This window comes from Lemur catta, chromosome 3 (genome assembly GCF_020740605.2).
Source record: "Lemur catta isolate mLemCat1 chromosome 3, mLemCat1.pri, whole genome shotgun sequence".
NCBI lineage: Eukaryota > Metazoa > Chordata > Mammalia > Primates > Lemuridae > Lemur > Lemur catta.
Genome location: NC_059130.1, coordinates 40,163,276 through 40,181,737, shown reverse-complemented (window position 1 = coordinate 40,181,737; position 18,462 = coordinate 40,163,276). Strand labels below are relative to the sequence as shown.

The following is an 18,462-nucleotide window of genomic DNA, read 5'->3' as shown; positions in this document are numbered from 1 at the left end:
CTCCTTATATCCACAAAACCCTAATCATAACGGACTGAAAGTATTAGAACGCGATTACGTAGCACAGAGGGCTCCAGCTGCGGGGGGTCTTGTAATTTGCATTCACAGAATGGCCTGCCTGGAAGAAGCCAGTCTGAGTGCCTGATGAGGACACGGAGCTTCGCAGCAGGGGTTGGTGTAGGTCAGACCTTAGCAGAAGGAAATAATGAAACAATCGTTTCTTAAAAACAGCAGACAGGACAGGGAACCAGCCGTCTTTTCTGTAGCCACCTTGGACTCTGTCCTTCGGCTGGCTACTTGGTAGCAATGTTCCATTCCAATCACGGAGGTATCAGCTTACTTTCAATTTAGGTCCTCATTTCTAAACAAACACAAGTCCTACTCAAAAAGTAAACTGGAATAAATATTTTTCCATTTCCTCATGACTCTGTATATGATGCCAAAACATTAAGGAATTTTTTTTCCTTAATTGAAAAAAAAACCTCTGCCTAGCTTTACCACAGATTTCTAGATCTGGAACTTTAAACTTTAATCTTAAGGAAATTCCAAACCAAAACACACTGCAAATTTTGCAAAACTGTGATTTGGACTACCTAAGACAAGATTGGACCACCTTTTCTAAGCACTCGCAATGCTTGAGGAGAAAAACATCTTCAGCTGTAATGTTCTCTATCGTCTTAGGAGCCGTCTTCTCCTTGCAGCCTTTTGTCTTCTACTAACGCTTTCTTAATATCAAATCACAGGAATGACTGGTACACCCTGAAACTTTCTATATCAGAAGAAGGAATCTGTACATGCTGGTGTTGGGCTCAGAATAGGACACCCCGAAGTATGGCACCCCAGCATGTTGAGTGCTTGGAACTAGCGGGGACTGAAGGGCCTCAGAAGCAGCCTTAGAAGCAAGGTCTCTCTGACCTCTCCCGTCCTCCTGCCTCCTGCCCCTCTCACTCCCCCTGAAGCAATTCATAGAAATCAGAATCTCTCTTCCCTAAGGCGGGTCATAAAAAGTAGAACTCCTCTCCCCCAAAGCAAGCCATAAAACCTGGAAAGGCCACTCTCTCTCTTCTCCCTTCTGCCTTGAAGACCATCATTCCAGAGGGCTGCTGCCCCACTGGGGAGGCCGAGAACGAATGCTACGGAGAGGTCAAGAGGAATCTGAACAGAACGGCCTGGCCGGTTTCCCCACTTAGTCTTCACAGCCTTAGATCACAGCCTTTGTCCAAACCCATTTCTACACCACTGTCTTTTCCTCATCAAACCTAAGCATAAAAATAGAGTGTTCTCAGGGTCTTCGGGTCTTCCTTTCTACAGGCTCCCATGTCACGTAAAACTTTGTCATACTTTCTCTTGTTAACCTGTCTTTTGTTATGGGAATGTTGGTTGTGACCCTTGTGATGGGTGAGGAAAGGTATCACACCTTCCCCCTCCTGCATCAAATGTGAACTCTTCAGGTTCCAGCAAACCCTTGGGAACAGAGCGGTGGAAAAACTCCAGCCACTGGCCTTCTAGAGAGATTCCTACACAGCACTTTAGGTTTTGTGGCTATAGGGTTTCTTCTAAAACATACTATTTGGATCAAAGCAGTGGTTTTAAAGTCTTTGGGGTGGGGGTAAAGCTCTTTTTTTTTTTAAGAACATAATTTTAAATGCCTGTACAAAATACAAAACAAATCAAAGTGGAGCTGCCCTCGTTGGAGGCATAGAAGAGGGAGTTGTTAGAGGTCTGACTCTCCCCTGATCCTTGCCTCAAGACACTGCCATGGAACCCTAGTGCACTAAAGGAACGTAAATGAATGCCACGATAGATTTAAACACATGTTTTCTAGATTGGGTATAAGCCTCAGCACCTGATGCTGTTTAGTTTGGATTCAAGTAGCAAAGTATGAATCACTAATCCATAAAAGTGGTCTCATTACATAGGGTTGTGCTTCCTTTTTCTGGCCAACTTGGCCTTTTCTCTTGGACTTGAGATTGGCTTTCTGGGGTGTCAATTTCTGTTAATAAAAGATAAAGCTGTACCTATATTTGCTTAATCTCTGAGTTTTAGCTCTCTCATCAATACAATGAGAACCCAAAATTATACCAGATGCTATTTGTAACTTTTGAGACATTCTTGGTGAGGGCACACACATATGCATCCCAATTGCTAATTACAGCATTGAAGTTGAGCATCGTTTGTTAGCTAAGGAAATAATAAGGCAAAATATGACACAATTAATGAATTGATCCTGGAAATACAATGATTTTGAATGAGATGAACTATGAGAATGAAATAATAATAAACTTTAGTCATCACCTTGAAGAGTGACCCGCCCTATCCCTACTGGTTTTGAATGACTGGGTTCCTACTGCTTTCACTTCCAAGTATGTTCCCCAGGTATGCATGTATGGATCAGGTATGGAACACTTACACTCATCCACATGGTGCTAATCACTTTGTGTGCTTCATCTAATTTAATCTGCATATTAACTTAAGGAGGTATTGTTGCTCATCTTTGTAAAATGAATTGAGTTTTGGGAAGGTTTTGAAGATTTTATCCAAATATCACAATAGGTAACAGAGAGTCTTCCTGGTTCCAAAGCTCATGACACTAGGGCCTGACAAATGAGGCTTCTTAATGAGTAAGATCAGAAGAAATATACTGTAAATCTTAACAAAGAATTTTATCCATAGGACACTCTCCCAGATGTCTGTGCTTGCAAGGAGAGCAAGAAGGAAGAGACCAGCTAGGCAGCTGGTAGAGTAGCTCCATCTCCAACTAGCAAAACCATCTCAGCTCTGGGAGAAGTTCTAGCAGCTCTTTTGTCTCTCCACCTCTTGCGCAACTCTGCAGTTATTTGCCCTGAGTGACCTAAAGGGTTGTCATAAGGAGAAGGCTTGGGGGCACTCACCGGTGGAGACGCTGGCTGAGGTTGGGGGGCTCCGGGCCTGTTCTTTCAGAGCCACCACGTTGACAATGTACTCCTCCCCAGGCTTTAGCCCTGTCTGGTTAAAGGACGTAACATCACTGGGGACCTGAGCAATCACTCCTCCTTCATTGTTCTGGAGAGTGGGGAGAAGTAGAGAAAAATCACCGGGAGAGAAATCTGATGAGAGAAAGATAAAGGTGTGGAACACTGACTGTGAACGTCTGTTCCCACCATGCTGACAGCCGAGGGTCTGGGGCCACAGACAACTTCTAGCGGGCTCAATAAAGATGCCACCACTCTATGAGGATTTGGCCTCTCCTGAGTTTGCCAATAAAAATTAGTCATGAGGTGATGCAAATTGACTCTTGCCAAAGATTAAATGTTTGATGGTTACGGTTAACATCCATCAGAGTTTTTTGGGCACTGATTGTAATGAGCATGCCCTTGGCTATTTAGAAGAGTTGTGTGTGTTTGTGTGTAAACATCTACATTCCCAGATTTTTTTTTTATGAGCTAGAGCTATTATTTTGCTATATCTGGAGTTTCTCATGGTGTTACATTGGGTACAAATCTGTCAGTACCCTATTTACCCTTCACTCAGATGAGTTAAGCCTCAGTGACACAACCAACTATGAAGTACCAAAAAAAAAAAAAAAAAAGAAAAGAAAGAAAATGTAAGCATGGAACAAAGAATAATACAAAGGAGAGAGGAAGGAGACAAATTGGTGGAAGAGGAAATGAGAAAGAGAAACTGGACGTTGGATCCAGGATTCATTATTTATTATCTATCTTTCTATCTTATCCTTGTCTATCTATCTCTCTATCTAACATACATTTTCTATGCACGTCTCTGGAAATGGAGGAGACAAGAGGGCCTTTTTTATGGCACTGATCTTCTCCCCTACCCTTTGGTCTCTATTTATGTCACCCAGAGTGCCCTGTATGTAATTTATAGCCATACTCTTAATATGGCTATAAATTGATAAATACCCCCCAGTGACCTCAACCTACAGACCACAACAGTATCAAACCACGTGGCCATACACTGGACCTTGGCATGCCCTGGCTAGCCCCCTCTTAGAGTTTTACACATTGGATGCAAAACAGGAGAACCTGTCATAATTTTTTCTGCCTGAGCAACAGGCAGATTCTCCATTCCCTGTTATAAACCCAATTGCCTGCTACACTTTATTGGCCATTTTAGCTTAGATAAGACATATAATTAAATATTTGTATAGAATGTCTGTTCAGATATATTTATCTTGCCATGATATGACATGACTATATCCACATAAGAGAATGGGGCATCCAGGTTTGGTGAACAGAGCCCTGGATTAGGAGGTGGAATTCAAGATACTCATTGTAAGCCTGCCACCAAATAGGTGTATGATGTTCTTTAAGTTTTCTGAGTCTTAATCTTTATAAACTTAACTACATGTAAAATAAGGGTTTGCATTCTGTGAACCTGAAGGTGTTTTATAACTCCAGCAGTCCATGGCTCTAAGAATTTTGAAGTAAAAGAATGGTGAAATCATAGTGTTGTTAGCCAAAAATGTGTCATTTGTCATTAAGTCTGATGAATGACTGAAAAAATGCTCTTTGATATTGAAGGATGAAGACAGAGGGAAGGAGTATGATTGAACTTTATGTCCCCATGAGTGGTATACTTAGGGAGGACATCAGTCGGGTCAGCAAATTCTGGAAAACTGGAGCCATTCAAGCACCTCTGGAAATTTGAAGAAGTAGGTTTTAGGGTTAATAAAATAAAATACTGCTTTAAAGAGTAGAAAGAAATCTTAGGATACTTTTAAACTCACAGACTGATAATATAATTTCTTTAAGGGAAATGTTGCTTAATTAATAGGTTACAAATTCATTATGAATAATTCAAGTAAGTCATGGTGTTTTTTGTGATATACCTCTAACCTTTAGAGATTGAAGCCATGCAGGCTGGCTTTTTTTTTTTTTTTTTTTTTTTTGGTGCATCTGTCTGCACAGAATGAAGTTTTGGGTTGACTATGTTTGGCTTTTCTTATAACCTAAAGAGAGGGTCTGGTTTTCGTGCTCATTGAAACAATGGCTCACCAAACCCTGGAGCTATCTCAGCAGAGAGCTGGAGCTGTGGCTTCTTCCTGCATCCTTCAGTTACCTACGGCCAAGGTGCCATGCTCAGGGATACTCTTGTTAGTTGGTCCTTACTACGCCTGTGTGACAGAAATGTTCTACAGCCCAGCCATCCACAAAATGTTCTTTGGTGCCTTTAATGACATGGAGAGAGATACTGGGTAGTGCCTTCCTTGCTGCCACTGATTCCAAGTTGAAGGTACAAATACTCCATATGAGGCTGTTTAGCAGTCTAACAAGTGAATGTTACCTTTGGGATGAAGCTGATCTCCCACCCATCGAAGGGAAATGAGAAAGGCTCCCACTGCACCTCCACGGTGGTCTCTGTGATCGTCTTGAACTGTAGCCCTTGAGGAGTAGGGAGATCTGGAACACAGAAAGGTAGGTGACAATGTCACGGCTATCCCTCAGGACAAAGAGCATTGCCTGGGCTTTGTCTTGGTAAACTCCCTCCACATCCTGGGTGTGGTGGTGTCTGGTGGACAATCCCAATCTTACTGCAGACACAGTGAGTCCCAGGTGCAGGTGGCCCACTCCATTGTGTCCTGGTGCTCAGTGTTGGTGGAATACATGGGTAGACTTAAAACACAATCTGTATTCTATATAAATCATTTTTACACTTTTTATTACATAATAGGTCACACTTCCCTTACTTATGTGGCAAATCTTGGCATTTAATATATAATATAATGCCTTTTTCAGAGGACTTGAACACTATCTTTAGAAGCTTTACAGGATTCCTGGGAGGCAATATCATGGCTAATATCACTGTTCTCATTTTTCACACAGAACAGGGAGGAACACAGTTGGCTAAAGATGCAGAGGAAGCCAATTTTGGAATGAATACTAGAATGCTTTTCTTGATCATCTCATGTGCATTCAGAATATTTTGTTTAGTTCTAGGGTGGTCTGGATTTTTCATTTCATGTGCACAAGCAAAACAAAGGCACACACAGAGGGCAGTAGCAGATGCTGGGATTTTGCTCTTGTTATACTTTCTCCTTCTTTTCTCCAGTTGTTTCTTCATTATTTTTCTCTTCTCTTCTTTGCTTGCTTTTGCCTCACTTATCTTATTTTTTCTTTTCCTTTCTTAATATCCCTCTTTTCCTCTCACTAACCCTTCCCCCGCAGCCACACAGACACATACACATGCACAAGTGTAGTGAGGTGGAAATGTGTTTGTCCCGGTGGAGTTCCAATTACCAGCCCTAAAATACGACAGCAGGACTTTTCTCAGTTCTCCAGGGAGCCTGCGCCCATTCCAGCTTGGTCTCTCACGGGCTATTCCCGTTGGAAAACTGACAGATTTTCATCCTTCCTGTGAGGAAGCTTCCCATGCTCTCTGGTTGGAAGGCAGGACTGACTGTGAACCCGTGTCACAGTCACGTCATGTCAGGTGGTTTACATGATTTTGTCCTCGTCACCTGGGAGCTTGCCTGAGAGGATGCCCTGAATTGGCATGAATCAGCACCACAGGAGACGGGAACCTCATCCCTGCACGTGCACGTGGATCAGAGAGGAGACACTTGGGAGTCGGGCCAGACATTTGGGTGGTGACTCATCCTGGAGCAAGGTGGGAAAAGCAGATGGTGACCCGCCTTTCTACACAATCATTGTAGATACTTAAAACTGGATCTCAGGCACCAGGGGAATTTTGTTTTTAACAAAGTTCCAATATAGACAGAGATAATTATAGACACATTAACAGAGTCAACACACATAGGAGGAGCCCAATATTACGGCAGGGTTTCTGTTAACTGAAAAGCAAGGGGACAAGGTGACTTCTTAAATCCTTTCCCCTCTGCCTGTCTCTGTTCTTGCAGCCTTCAAACCTCCATTCAGTCCTTGAGCTTCCATGAAGCCTTCAAGGCCAACTCTTCCTGCCTTGACCTTGTCCTTTTCTGAACTTTCTTGGCATTTGTTACCAAATACCATCGTGCCATTTGAGACCTACATAAAATGGGCTCACGTCTCTTACCCCTTACCTGGTGACAAGCCCATTTACTGACCCAGGGGCTTTCTGAGTTCTACAAGGCTTGTGTTCTCATGGTCACCTTTTGGTCCACTTTCCTGTTACGGCTAAAATCTCTGTATCACTTTATACCTCATGTCCTTTGAATGTTCTCTTCTCTTTTCCCAGAATTTAATCAGATACAGCCCGTCTTCCTCGATATCTCCACAGGCTTTCCAGGTGAGGCACACAGGCATTTGTGTGCATTCAGGTTTTGTAGTAAACTTGGGTAATGAAAATGTCTCTCACCTATATGCCTCTGCTTGGCTTTTGAAATTCTAAAGTAATGCAGGCTTATTGTAACAATTTAAGAATTTAGAGGTGAATAAAGAAAAAAACGCTTTCCTATCTCCTTATTCTACTCTTTGATGTAGTCAGCATTAACAATTGGTATGTGATCTTTCCTGTTTTTCTATGCTTGAACATATACAAAATATAGATGCACACCTATAGAAGTTTCCCGTGTTGTAAATAAAAAAGAAAAATTATCCATCTCTTGTGGAGAGCAGTTAAACTTGTTCTCTGTCTTTCCTTTTCCCCCCCTTTGAATCTTTCTAAACTATGTTCTAGAGCTTCAACTTTTATAACTAAAATGAACTATCAGATATTTTGCTAACAAAAGACCATGAAGAAATTATGCCACCTCTCTATCAGAAGTGGATGTTGTCAGCTGTGGTTTTAAATAAGATTTTTTTCCCCACTCTGCTATACACTTACCATCTGTAACATACCATTTAGCACTTGCTTATTATACATCCTGTTTCATATCTCCTGGCTTTAAATCCCTAACTAGATTCAAAGTCTGTATAAGTCTCATATGTTACTTGACTTCTAACCAGAGTATAGCTTATAACAAGATAGTGCTCAATAATTAAATTACTTTTTGTCCTTTTGGTTCTATAATTTATGAAAGGTGACTGAATTTGGAAACTCTTAATCAGAAGTGCCTTTTTAATGTTGTGCCCTTTCTAAGTGGGTCGTGTCTGCAGCCCTTCCCCTCAAGACCAGTGACTATTTGAGGCATCCCTGAAGAATTAAGAAAAGACACTGCCATCATGAATGTCCATGATCTCATGTAGGAGAAAAGAAAAATGAAGTCGGATGGGGGAATGGTACGTACGGGTGGCCACCTTGGCAGTGATGGGAAGGCTGGGGATGTTGCTAATGACAGCGTAGACGCTGATGTTGTAGGTGAGACCTGGCTCCAGCTCCGTGATGGTGACACCACTCCAATCTCCAGGCACCCGCTGCTGGAGCTGGAGGCCCCCCAGGGCCATCGGCTGGTAAGAGATCACATATTCCGTCACTGCCATCGGCCCGTCCCATTCCAGCTCAATGGACCTGTCGCTGATACCAGCCACTCGCAAGTCCTCTGGAGGGGCAGCTACCAGGAGGCAATACACAGACAGCATGAGCTCAGAGGATTGCCTTCCCCATGCTGGACTCAACTTTCATCTCACCCCCATGCCATGTCTATACAATTCCACTGGGCTCAATGGCTTTGAGTGATTCATAACTCCCTTTGTGGGCAGGGTCCTGACTTTTCTGTGCTTAGCGTCCCAAGCTCCATAAGGTCATGAGCTAGTGGTGTGCTGGAGCCAGCTCCTACTGGCTTGTGAAAGCTGCTTGTCAAATTTTCAGGAAATTTGCAAACCATTGTTAAATCCAGCCATTATTAAAAATTAAATTTTATAAACTATAATTAAGCAAGTTATATTAAAAACAAAGGTAATAAATGCTCAAAACTTATCAATTTCAAAACATTTCACTACGTGTTACTGTTACCTATGCCCTCAAGTTAATTCACAAGTGTTGTATCTCTCTGGCAGAAATACTGTATATAATTGTGCTGGACTGCATGTGTGTTCCCAGCTCTCTGTTTAGTGACGTCATGGTGGGAGTTTGAAATTGGCCGTGGAGAGAGTATTTATCATGAAAATAGACAAATGCTACAAATCAGGGCTTTTAAGTTTTTATTCCTTCAGAGACCCAGTTGTTAGATATTTAACAGCAAACCACCGGCAGATGAAAACATTCAGTGGCCCTTAATTGTAGCATTTTCCCTTTAGAAAGGAGTCCATTTAAGTTTTGAAAGAAATATAACTTGTGTTAATTTTTATTAGCCTTGATCTTAGAGATGATGATAAAGAAACATTCTTGAGGACTTTGCTTTTCTCTCTTGTCCTACTTCTCAAATGCTACTCGAAGAGTCACCAAAGGTTAAAATAAATTGAAATAGCCTTTTGTGTACGATTGCCTTGGGAAATGAAGATTCACCAGTAGTATGGGCATTAAATGACTAAACTTTTAAGACTAATTAGAGGCTAACTCCAGTGTGGCTATAACTGGACGTGCCCATAGGTTGAATCAAAGATCAGGCCAATATTTAAAGGGTCATAATTAACTTATACATTTATATGTACTGGGGCTTTGATTAGTTTAAGAGTTGTTCTTGGTTTTGAGTCTCTCCTCTGGGTAATCTCACCCTTTCACCTGCACAAGCCCGTAGGCCTAGGCCAGTGGCTTTTCACAGGCCCACGTGTGTGGAGAGCACCTGCCTCTCGTGCTCACAGGCACTCCCTTAAATCCTCAACAAAAGCAGATAGGAGAAGTCCACTAACAGATCTCAGGCTCACAGGATAGAAATTAGTAGTATATATTTGCAACGCTGCTCATTTGCTTTGATTGATTTTGTTCCAAACCCTTCACTTAATAAAACAGTCTAGAAAGTGGAGCTTTCTCTGACTAAAGATGGCAAATGTTGACCAAAACAAAAAATTAAAAATTAATTTTTTAAAAATTTATAAAATTAAAAAACTATAAACTAAATGAAATTTAAATAATTAAACTTTCAAATAATGTTTTATAGACTTGTATCATTTATAATTCTGACGTTATGAGAGCCTGGAACAGCACTGACACCTCTGTATAATGCGTACAGAATGACTCCCGGAAAGAATTGGTGATACATAGGACCCATCAGGGTTTTGCATCATTATACTGATCGTTTATTATATGCTAGGTAGAACATTAACCACTTTTACATGGGTTATCTTATTTCATCCTCTCATTGACACTATGGGATAGGTATCATTATTGCTCCTACTTTATAGATGAGGAAATTGGGTCACACGGTCAGCAAACATAAAAGGTAGGATTTGAACCCAGGCAGAGTGACTCTAGAACCTCTTAGCCAATATACAATACCACTTTACATTTGTATAGCATTTCACAGTGTATAAAACATGTTTAGACATATCATCTAACTACAATTTAAAAAAATCCTTCAATAGCAGCCCTATGAAGCAGTTTGGGCTGCTATAATTATCCTAAACTTACACATGAGAAGACTGAGGGATGTGGCATGTCCCAGGTTAAGGGATGTGCCCCAGGTCACATGGAGCTGGGTCATAGCAGAACCGATTCTCAAACCCAGATCTTCTATGTGTAGAGTTCTTTCCCTACAAATGGAGGCATCGTACCAGGTGCCTTCTTTCATTCATACACAGTTCCCCAAACTAAACTATATTAGGAATAATTTGGATAATCTTTTGGGATGTGATCTCCAGACTGGTACTTTTCCTCGACGTAAGAAAACTATTTTTTAAAAAAGGTTCTCTAGGCCGGGCGCGGTGGCTCATGCCTGTAATCCTAGCACTCTGGGAGGCCGAGGCGGGTGGATTGCTCGAGGTCAGGAGTTCAAGACCAGCCTCAGCCTCAGCGAGACCCCGTCTCTACTAAAAATAGAAAGAAATTATCTGGCCAACTAAAATATATAGATAGAAAAAAAAATTAGCTGGGCATGGTGGCACATGCCTGTAGTCCCAGCTACTGGGGAGGCTGAGGCAGTAGGATTGCTTAAGCCCAGGAGTTTGAGGTTGCTGTGAGCTAGGCTGACGCCATGGCACTCACTCTAGCCCCGGCAACACAGTGAGACTCTGTCTCAAAAAAAATAAATAAATAAAAAAGGTTCTCTAGTGCCTGTCTCTTGTGATTCAACACACTGATCCCAAGTTTCCTGTGCAGGCCCGCTCCTGTCATAATGACAGAAATGGCCATTCCAAATTTCAAGTCACCACCAACCCGAATGGTATTTGTAACAAGTCAGAATATTCCTCTTGGTTCTTTCTTCCAGAAATAAAACTAATAATGACAATGGAGGATGATCTAAGGAGAGCATTTTGGGATTTTAAAGCAAAAAAATAGGTGCAAAAGAATTTACTATTTTGGCCACCTAACTTGAAACGTGAGCCTGGTGGCAAACATTGCCTCCACTTCTGACTGCGAAAGCAGCAGCTGGTGTCAGCAAGGTGGAAGTAGTCCTGTGAGTGGTGGCTCAACGGAAGAGACCACCACACTGGCCCTATAGCTTAGCAGTAGCTGTGTACACTGAGCGTCAGTGGGCCTTACAAACTGAAGTGACATTGAACTACAAAACAAACTATAAAAGAGCCTTATGCCTTGACTCAATGAGTTTATGGTGGGTGCAAAGTATTCTTGACTGAGAATAAGTCTTACTAAGTCTTACTTTTCAGGGGGTTCCAACTTTGAAAGTTGAGGAAACAGGCTATTGAAAGGGAAAAAACCATGGCTTGAAACACTGGGGTTGCTTATCTGCAAAGATGCCACTTGCTTAAATGTTGCACTTATGTGGTGAGAGCAGTTGGAATTGGTTCTGTGATGTGTCTTGCTCCAAAGAGCAAATGGTTTCAGGTGCCAAAGGTTGGGCTGTTAGCCATCCTGACAGAGGTGACAGTGACGAATCTGCACAGGTCTGACTGAAGTCCAGGGAACAGCTTTCTGGATTGTTTCAGGAGCCTGCTGTGATGTTTCTTTTATCCTGCTGACTCACAGGGAGTTCTTGCAGCTGCCTGGCCAGCCCCCGCATGAACCACCATCACTGGGAGCAGGCGTGGACAAATGGTTGATGTGCTTCTCCACCTCACCTCCAAAACCTTGTTTTTTACCATTTGACAGGACTCAACTTTCATATGAAAAGGGCTACTTCTTTGTGTATCTGGCTTTAACATTTTTATTTTTCAATTCTGTTCTACTTAGCATCCCAGAGGGGATTAAAAAGTGCTAGAAGTTGGCAGGAGACCAGGGTTCTCATTCTTACTCTGCCATTAATTAGCTGCCTGGCTCTAGGAAAATCTCTGTCTCTCTGGACTGCTGCTTTTTAAATCTGTGAAATGCGAAGAAGCCTGGAGTAGCTTCTTTCTCAGGCCTGTTTCAAGTGCTCATATTCATGAATTTTTTGTTCTATTTTCTGTAGATGGGCAGAAAATGGAGGCAGAAAGCTTAAGATTTTGTCCCATGGCATGCTGTGAGCACAGATCAAGTCCAGGAGGCAAGTGTAGTGGCCCTGGCAGCACTATTCAATTGCAGTTGAGCACTGGAGGCCTAGGGGACCTCAGAATGCCGTCCACGCAATGGGCAGCTACTTTCTATGCCCTTGCCAAAGAGAAGAGAATGACCTATGAGGAAGTGTATTTTGTGGCTCTCCATGTTTTCACCTTCCTACCCTTCTCTCTCCTCTCCTCACCCCTGTGGGCAACAGAAGCAGTCGAGCAGTAATGTGTGCACCTGGCCAGAAATGTCAAACAGTGGATAAATAGCCCCTTCTCCTACAGCCTTTTCACAAAAAGCAAGTAAAGTAGCACTTTACATAATGACCTAGATACTTCTCTGGGAGAGACCTGTGGCTCTTGGTTTAAAAGACAGGCCTTAAGAACAGACCTCCTGCAGTGAGTGGTGCCTCCAGGGTTGCTATAGAAACAGATGGAGATTATGCAACTGTCCTTCCTCACATGCTTTGGGAATCTGTAAAATGATTTATCTGGGCCTACAGAAGTTTTCCTCAAGCAACACGTGCTCATGGTTTGGACTCAATCGAATTGTAGCTATGCTAGCAGCTGCTGAGTCTTCCCTGAGGTAACCAGGAGGGTTTATCTCCAGTTCAGTTTGGACCCTGGCTCAGATCAAGATTTTATTTGCAAATGGATGCATCCCTGTAGAAAAGCAGAGTTAAGAACATGACAGGTATGTCCACGCCAACAAAGATGGAGTCTACTAAGAAGCACGTGAGCAATAGAACAGCATTAATACAGCAATGGCCCCAAAGGACCGTTAGCATCCTCCAGGTGGGGCCTCGTAGAGCCTCATCCTCTAGGTGGGGACTAGAGCCATGCGTCAGCCTGCTTCCCAGAAACTGCCTGGTGACTTCAGATTCAGAAACAATAAGGCTTAGCTTTAGCTTGAATTTCATCTAGGGACAATTGCTATAGTGACTATCAATATTTTTAGAAAGACAGTTCAATTCAGCAAACAAAATAGGGAGGCTACGTGAAATAATTGAATATGGAAAAAAAATTAAGAAAAATTATGAAAAATTTTTTTCCTAAGCTGCACATTACTATTGCTTTTCTTTTCATTGTTGCCATTGACCTTTTAAACAGAGTAAGTTGAAGTCACGTGTGCAGGAGCCTCCTCTGTCATCTAGGTGGGGACCACTGATGATGCTGAGGGACAGAGGGCTGGTGCCATGGGCTTTACCGGGCTTCTGCCTTACACTGATGTCAGATGGTTGGTCGGAAAATTCCCAGAACTGCTCAATTAGAAGGTTTTAAAATGTTTGATTTTTGTTATTGTTTACTTTAAATCTTCCCAGTGGGCACTCTGAGTGCTAAATGGAAAGGATCAATTACTTAATCTGTACCGCTTAAACCACAAACAAATATATGGCCAATAGTCACTGATTTAGTCAGAAGAGGATGAGCAATAATGAAATAATGAAAATAATTTGATTTAGGTAAAAAAAAAATCAGCCCCAATGAGATATTGATATTTTTCTCTAAATCACTGTTGGACTTAGATCTCTATTTTAGGACATCACCTTTCTCTCAGTTTCCAGTTTCCACTACATATGGGGTTGGTTCCAGTTTGTTATATGGTCATCTGGAACAAAGTGAGTCATAGCCTTTTAATATGCAGGACTAATTGTTAGAATGTTAGTTGTTTCTCAATGTCTTTAGTACTTTCTTCCTGTTTACTTAATTCCTGGCCTACATTTTTCTCCATGTGGACACACTAGATCATTTGATAAATTAATAATAGCTTACAACCTGTAAGGTCCAAGATAATTAGACAGCCCCACAGCCTAACCACCATCTCTTGCAATAGCATTGTCAAAGTTTTCCCCGGAATATAGGAACAGGTGAGGGAGATATTTTTGAGCAGGTAGAACTCTTGGAATCCCTCTGAGTTAGAGAAGGGCTTTGCCCATGTCCTCAGTCTCTGCCTTCCTCACTTCAAGGACAGTGGGGTGTTGTCATCATTGTTACCATTGCCTTTGTTCCAGTCTTGGGGGTAACGACCCAGCTTTCAGCCTGAACTTGACCTTTTCTGATTTCTGTTCTTTATCCCCTGTAATCTGCCTCATCAATTATTATTGACTCAAGAAATCAGCTGTCTTGGAAAGCAAATGAGTACCACACAACTGGGAATTATTTTGCCTAAAATTCACCTTCCCTTTCATCCCTCTTCCCCAACTGCCTGGAGGTGTCCAGTTAGTTTGCTGGACCACCCTCGCCACACACCCTTCAGAGTTCCCCTTCCTACCTGCTGAGCAGTCAGGGCCCTGGTAGCCCTCTTCACAGATGCAGAGCCCCTCCTGACAGTGTCCTCGCCCACTGCAGGCATTCAGACACCGCCGCTGGCCACAGTCCTCACCAGCGTAGCCCTCCTGGCATAAACAGGTACCATTGGCACATGTCCCCTTCCCCGAACAGTCCCCGGGGCACCTCAGCTCCCTGCAGTCCTCGCCAGTGTAGGGCTCTTCACAGACACACTCCCCGTCCACGCAGAGCCCCCGGGAGCTGCAGTCTGTCGGGCACCGGAGTTCGGAGCAGTCATCCCCGCTGTACTCGCTGTCGCAGATGCACTGGCCGTCCACACACACACCCCGGCTGGAGCAACCCAGCGGGCAGTAGGGCTCTGAGCAGTTCTTGCCAAACCAGCCTTCGTTGCAGATGCAGCCACAGGACTCAAGGCTAAAGTTGCCGTGGCCACTGCAGTGAGGGATATAGTCCAGTTGTCCTGGAATGGTCAAGGAGAAGGTCAAAGGGTAGCAGTGGCCTCTCCTGTCAGTGGTGCTGGGGAGGAGTGGGCAGACACCTCTACCCATTCTCTGAGCACATTTGTGTTGCTGAGAGTCCAGCTCAACATGGTTTGTACATAGTCAATTTAATAAACATTTTCACCTAATGTGGGCTATCTGTGCCTAGCACAGTGCTGGGGGTGAGGATGAATGAGATCTGGCCCCTTGCCCCCAGGAGCTCACCTTCAGGGTGTCTGAGGTTGGGTTCCCTAGAAGCAGACCTTAGATGAAGATTCATGTAAGAGTGATTTATTGGAAGGTGTTCCCAGGAACAGGTCCTAGGGAAGAGGGGAGGATAGGGAAAGGAAAGTGTCCAAGCTGGGGTGCATTGTCAGCAAAGTCCCGGGGAGAGTGACTTGGGTTCAGTCCTGCAGGTCACATCTCATCGTGGGTAAAGGTGGTCCCTGGGGGCATGTGAATTGCCAGGCCCCTCATTCTCTCTTTGGGCAGGACAAGCAGGTTCCAACAAACTGAGGACAGCCCTCTGACAAAGATGCCCAGATGCTGGCTGTGGGGACTGAGAGGCGCCCAGGGGGATGTAGGCTGAGCACTGAGCCAGCTACGCAGAGGACGCTCGTAAGTGGTACAAACCTGTCCCGCACCCTCCCTCCCTGCCACTTAACCGACTGGGCTCATTCATCAAAACCCAGTGCCAGGGCTATTTCAAAGACTTCCCAGAACCTCGGTCTCACTTAGGATCTCAGGATTCTATGCATATCTCTGTCCTAGCCCTTACTGCAATAAAACTACAGTGGTTAATTTATCTGTCTAGCGTGAATCAAGTAAACTTATAAAGCAAATGCAAAGTGAGTACCTGCTCAGCATCCTTCTCTGCACTTGACCCAAGTATGTACAGTCCATTAGGTTATATTCTTGTTTAATTTTACCACTTCCCACAGCCCCCATGACCTGAAAATATACTATGCTGACATTGCTTAACATAGCTCTTCCTTGTAGGCTTTTTCCACAACTGTGAGGGATCCTGGTGGAAAAATCCCACTTGTGGGAGCCGCCTGGCTTCCCGAGCAGCAGAGTCCACGTCCATGGAAACCTAGGATTTCCTACCATTCCCCAGACCCATTGGAAAGATGAACTGACCTGACAGTGCTCACTGAAGACCAGGGGACTGAACAACTGGACTTGCTCTTCTATTCTTCAGATTGTTATTCACAGTGTTGGTTACGGGAAGAGGAGGTGAGAAAAACCCATGGCATATTTCACTGCTCAAAGACCGCGCCTAGTCTTGCCATGTCTCAGGGCGAGCGTTTCTGGCATCCCTCTGGAGCCTGGGCCTTCCGGGCTCTGCCAGCACTGCACGCCTGCCCTCCTGCCTTCAGCTCGTGAAAGCCTTGAGATCACGGGCCCCAAAGAGGTGAGTGCTTAAGCCCAAGATGATAAGACAAACACCTCTTCTCATTAAAGAACGGAATTGCGTGGATCTAAGGTAGCTTTTGGGAGAGGAAAGCTGGGCACGAAAGGGATGGAAACAATTCCTGCTCATTGGGGGTCCACTGATAAGGGCCATTGTTTCTCTGGTGTGTACTGGAGGCCAGGCTCTCATCCGGAACTGATGCGTATATATTTAATAACTCCTTGCGGCTCTAGTCTAGCGCCATTTGTAGATGGGGGAAAGAAGGCACAAGCTGTGGTACTTGCTTAGATCATAAGCTAGGAAGTAACAGAGTCAGGATTTAAACTTGGAAGTCTGGCCCTGAAGACGTAACCACGTCTCTCAGAGAGGTAAAGGTAAACTCGTAAGGTTAGTAGTTGGAGAGTGGGCAAGGCTAGAGGTAAATCTCCGGAACATTCAGCCTTTTGGAAGATGGAATAAGCTGTGTGTGTGTGTGTGTGTGTGTGTGTGTGTGTGTGTGTCGTGAGTGTGTGTGCATGCGTGTTTGTGTGTCTGTGGAGGGGGCAGGAGATAAAAACTTCCATCTTGCTGGAGAAGATGGGGACAGGTCCTCTGGGACCTTAATGACTATCATTTGCTCAGATGGGAGAAAGGCTGTGATTGAGTGAGCAGCGTGCCTGCATTCTCTAGTCCCTCAGGTTAACATGGGCAGATATCAGTTCAACAGCCTGTGAAAACCAAAGATGAATGAAGACAGACATCAAATTCCCTGCTCGCCACCGAAGTCGCTGTACTGAACCGATGTACCGTTACCTGACTCATCCCCCCAAAATCAGGCTAATGTATTTGAAACCAGCTACGCGGTGTAGAGAATCCCTGAACTGAATCCCCCGGGAAGGCTGCGTTTATATCTTACAGACGTATTAACCAGCAGCTACAGACTGGGGCACTTTTTTTTTTTGACTGTGTGAAGGGATGCTGGATTTCGCACGGAGTGCATTGCTCCCTCCCACTTGTTCTCCCTTTCTTCTCAGCCTCTCTGTCCCCTTCTAAGACCACGCTGCAGGCTCCCCAGACTCTACCTGTGGCGGCGCTTTCTTGGCAGCAGTGGGTGTTGCACTGGTCCCGCAGCACCGACACCTCCCTCTCCAGCATCTCCACCCGGCTCAGCAGCTCCTGCAGCATCTGGGCTGAGCTGGTACATGGGCAGGCCTTTTTGGGGAGGTTGATCCTGTGGGTGAAGGTGACCTGGCTCTCGTGGTCTGAGGTCTGGCTCGTGTACTCTGCCAGAGTCTCGTCTTCGGCACTCACCTCCTGCTCAGCTGAGGCCTCCAGCCCTGAGGAGCAGAGGCTGTCCAGGGGCACATTAATGTTGTAAACGTGGTTGAAGATCATGGGCTGCTCTTTGCTGGTTGTGTTGTAGCTGGCAACGCCTCCTTCCTCCTCCACTGCTTGTCTCTGGACCCTTTCTGTGGTGACCTCCAGCTGACACTCAGAGGGCTTGAGCATGGAGCCCAGAAGGATCAGGTTGACACCAATGAGCATGTTCTTCAGGACCACCGTTTCCCCATCTGCCCCCATCCTCTCAGCCAGAGCTCTGGGCTTAAGACTGGCCTGCAGCACACAGCATGGAGTTTCGGGAATCTGCAAGAAAGCCACGGAACAAGACAACCTCTGAGACCTGCGCCTTGGCACCATGGCTCTTCACAATCCTACATGGCTAAAGACTAGGCAGCCAAAGATTTTCAAGGGGCATTGGGAAGGGACAGTGGCTGCCAACATTATAAAGGTCCAGGACTTTGTCCCTGAAAATGGACACTGCTACTGCAGAAGGCTAGTTTGTTTTCCCAAAAGGCTTTTCTAGAACACATGGGTCTGGCCCTCATGCTGGGCAAGTGGTTCCTCATGC

The 18,462-nt window shown here is 44.3% G+C and overlaps 1 protein-coding gene across 2 annotated transcripts in view; it reads right to left on the bottom strand.

The window, feature by feature from the left end:
• The window catches only part of TNR (tenascin R), a 77,512-nt gene extending 59,304 nt beyond the window's left edge, over positions 1-18,208 (bottom strand). The window contains exons 1-5 of one of the 2 annotated variants that reach the window (XM_045547300.1): positions 17,636-18,208; positions 14,665-15,141; positions 8,165-8,428; positions 5,284-5,399; positions 2,892-3,042 (exon numbers count right to left, since the gene is read on the bottom strand). In XM_045547300.1, the coding sequence (XP_045403256.1) occupies positions 2,892-3,042; positions 5,284-5,399; positions 8,165-8,428; positions 14,665-15,141; positions 17,636-18,134 (1,507 nt within the window). In that variant the 5' untranslated portion in view covers positions 18,135-18,208. Of the gene's footprint in view, positions 1-2,891; positions 3,043-5,283; positions 5,400-8,164; positions 8,429-14,664; positions 15,142-17,635 lie in introns of those variants that run through there. The other variant, XM_045547301.1, reaches the window with a different exon arrangement.
• Between the last annotated feature and the right edge of the window lie 254 nt (positions 18,209-18,462).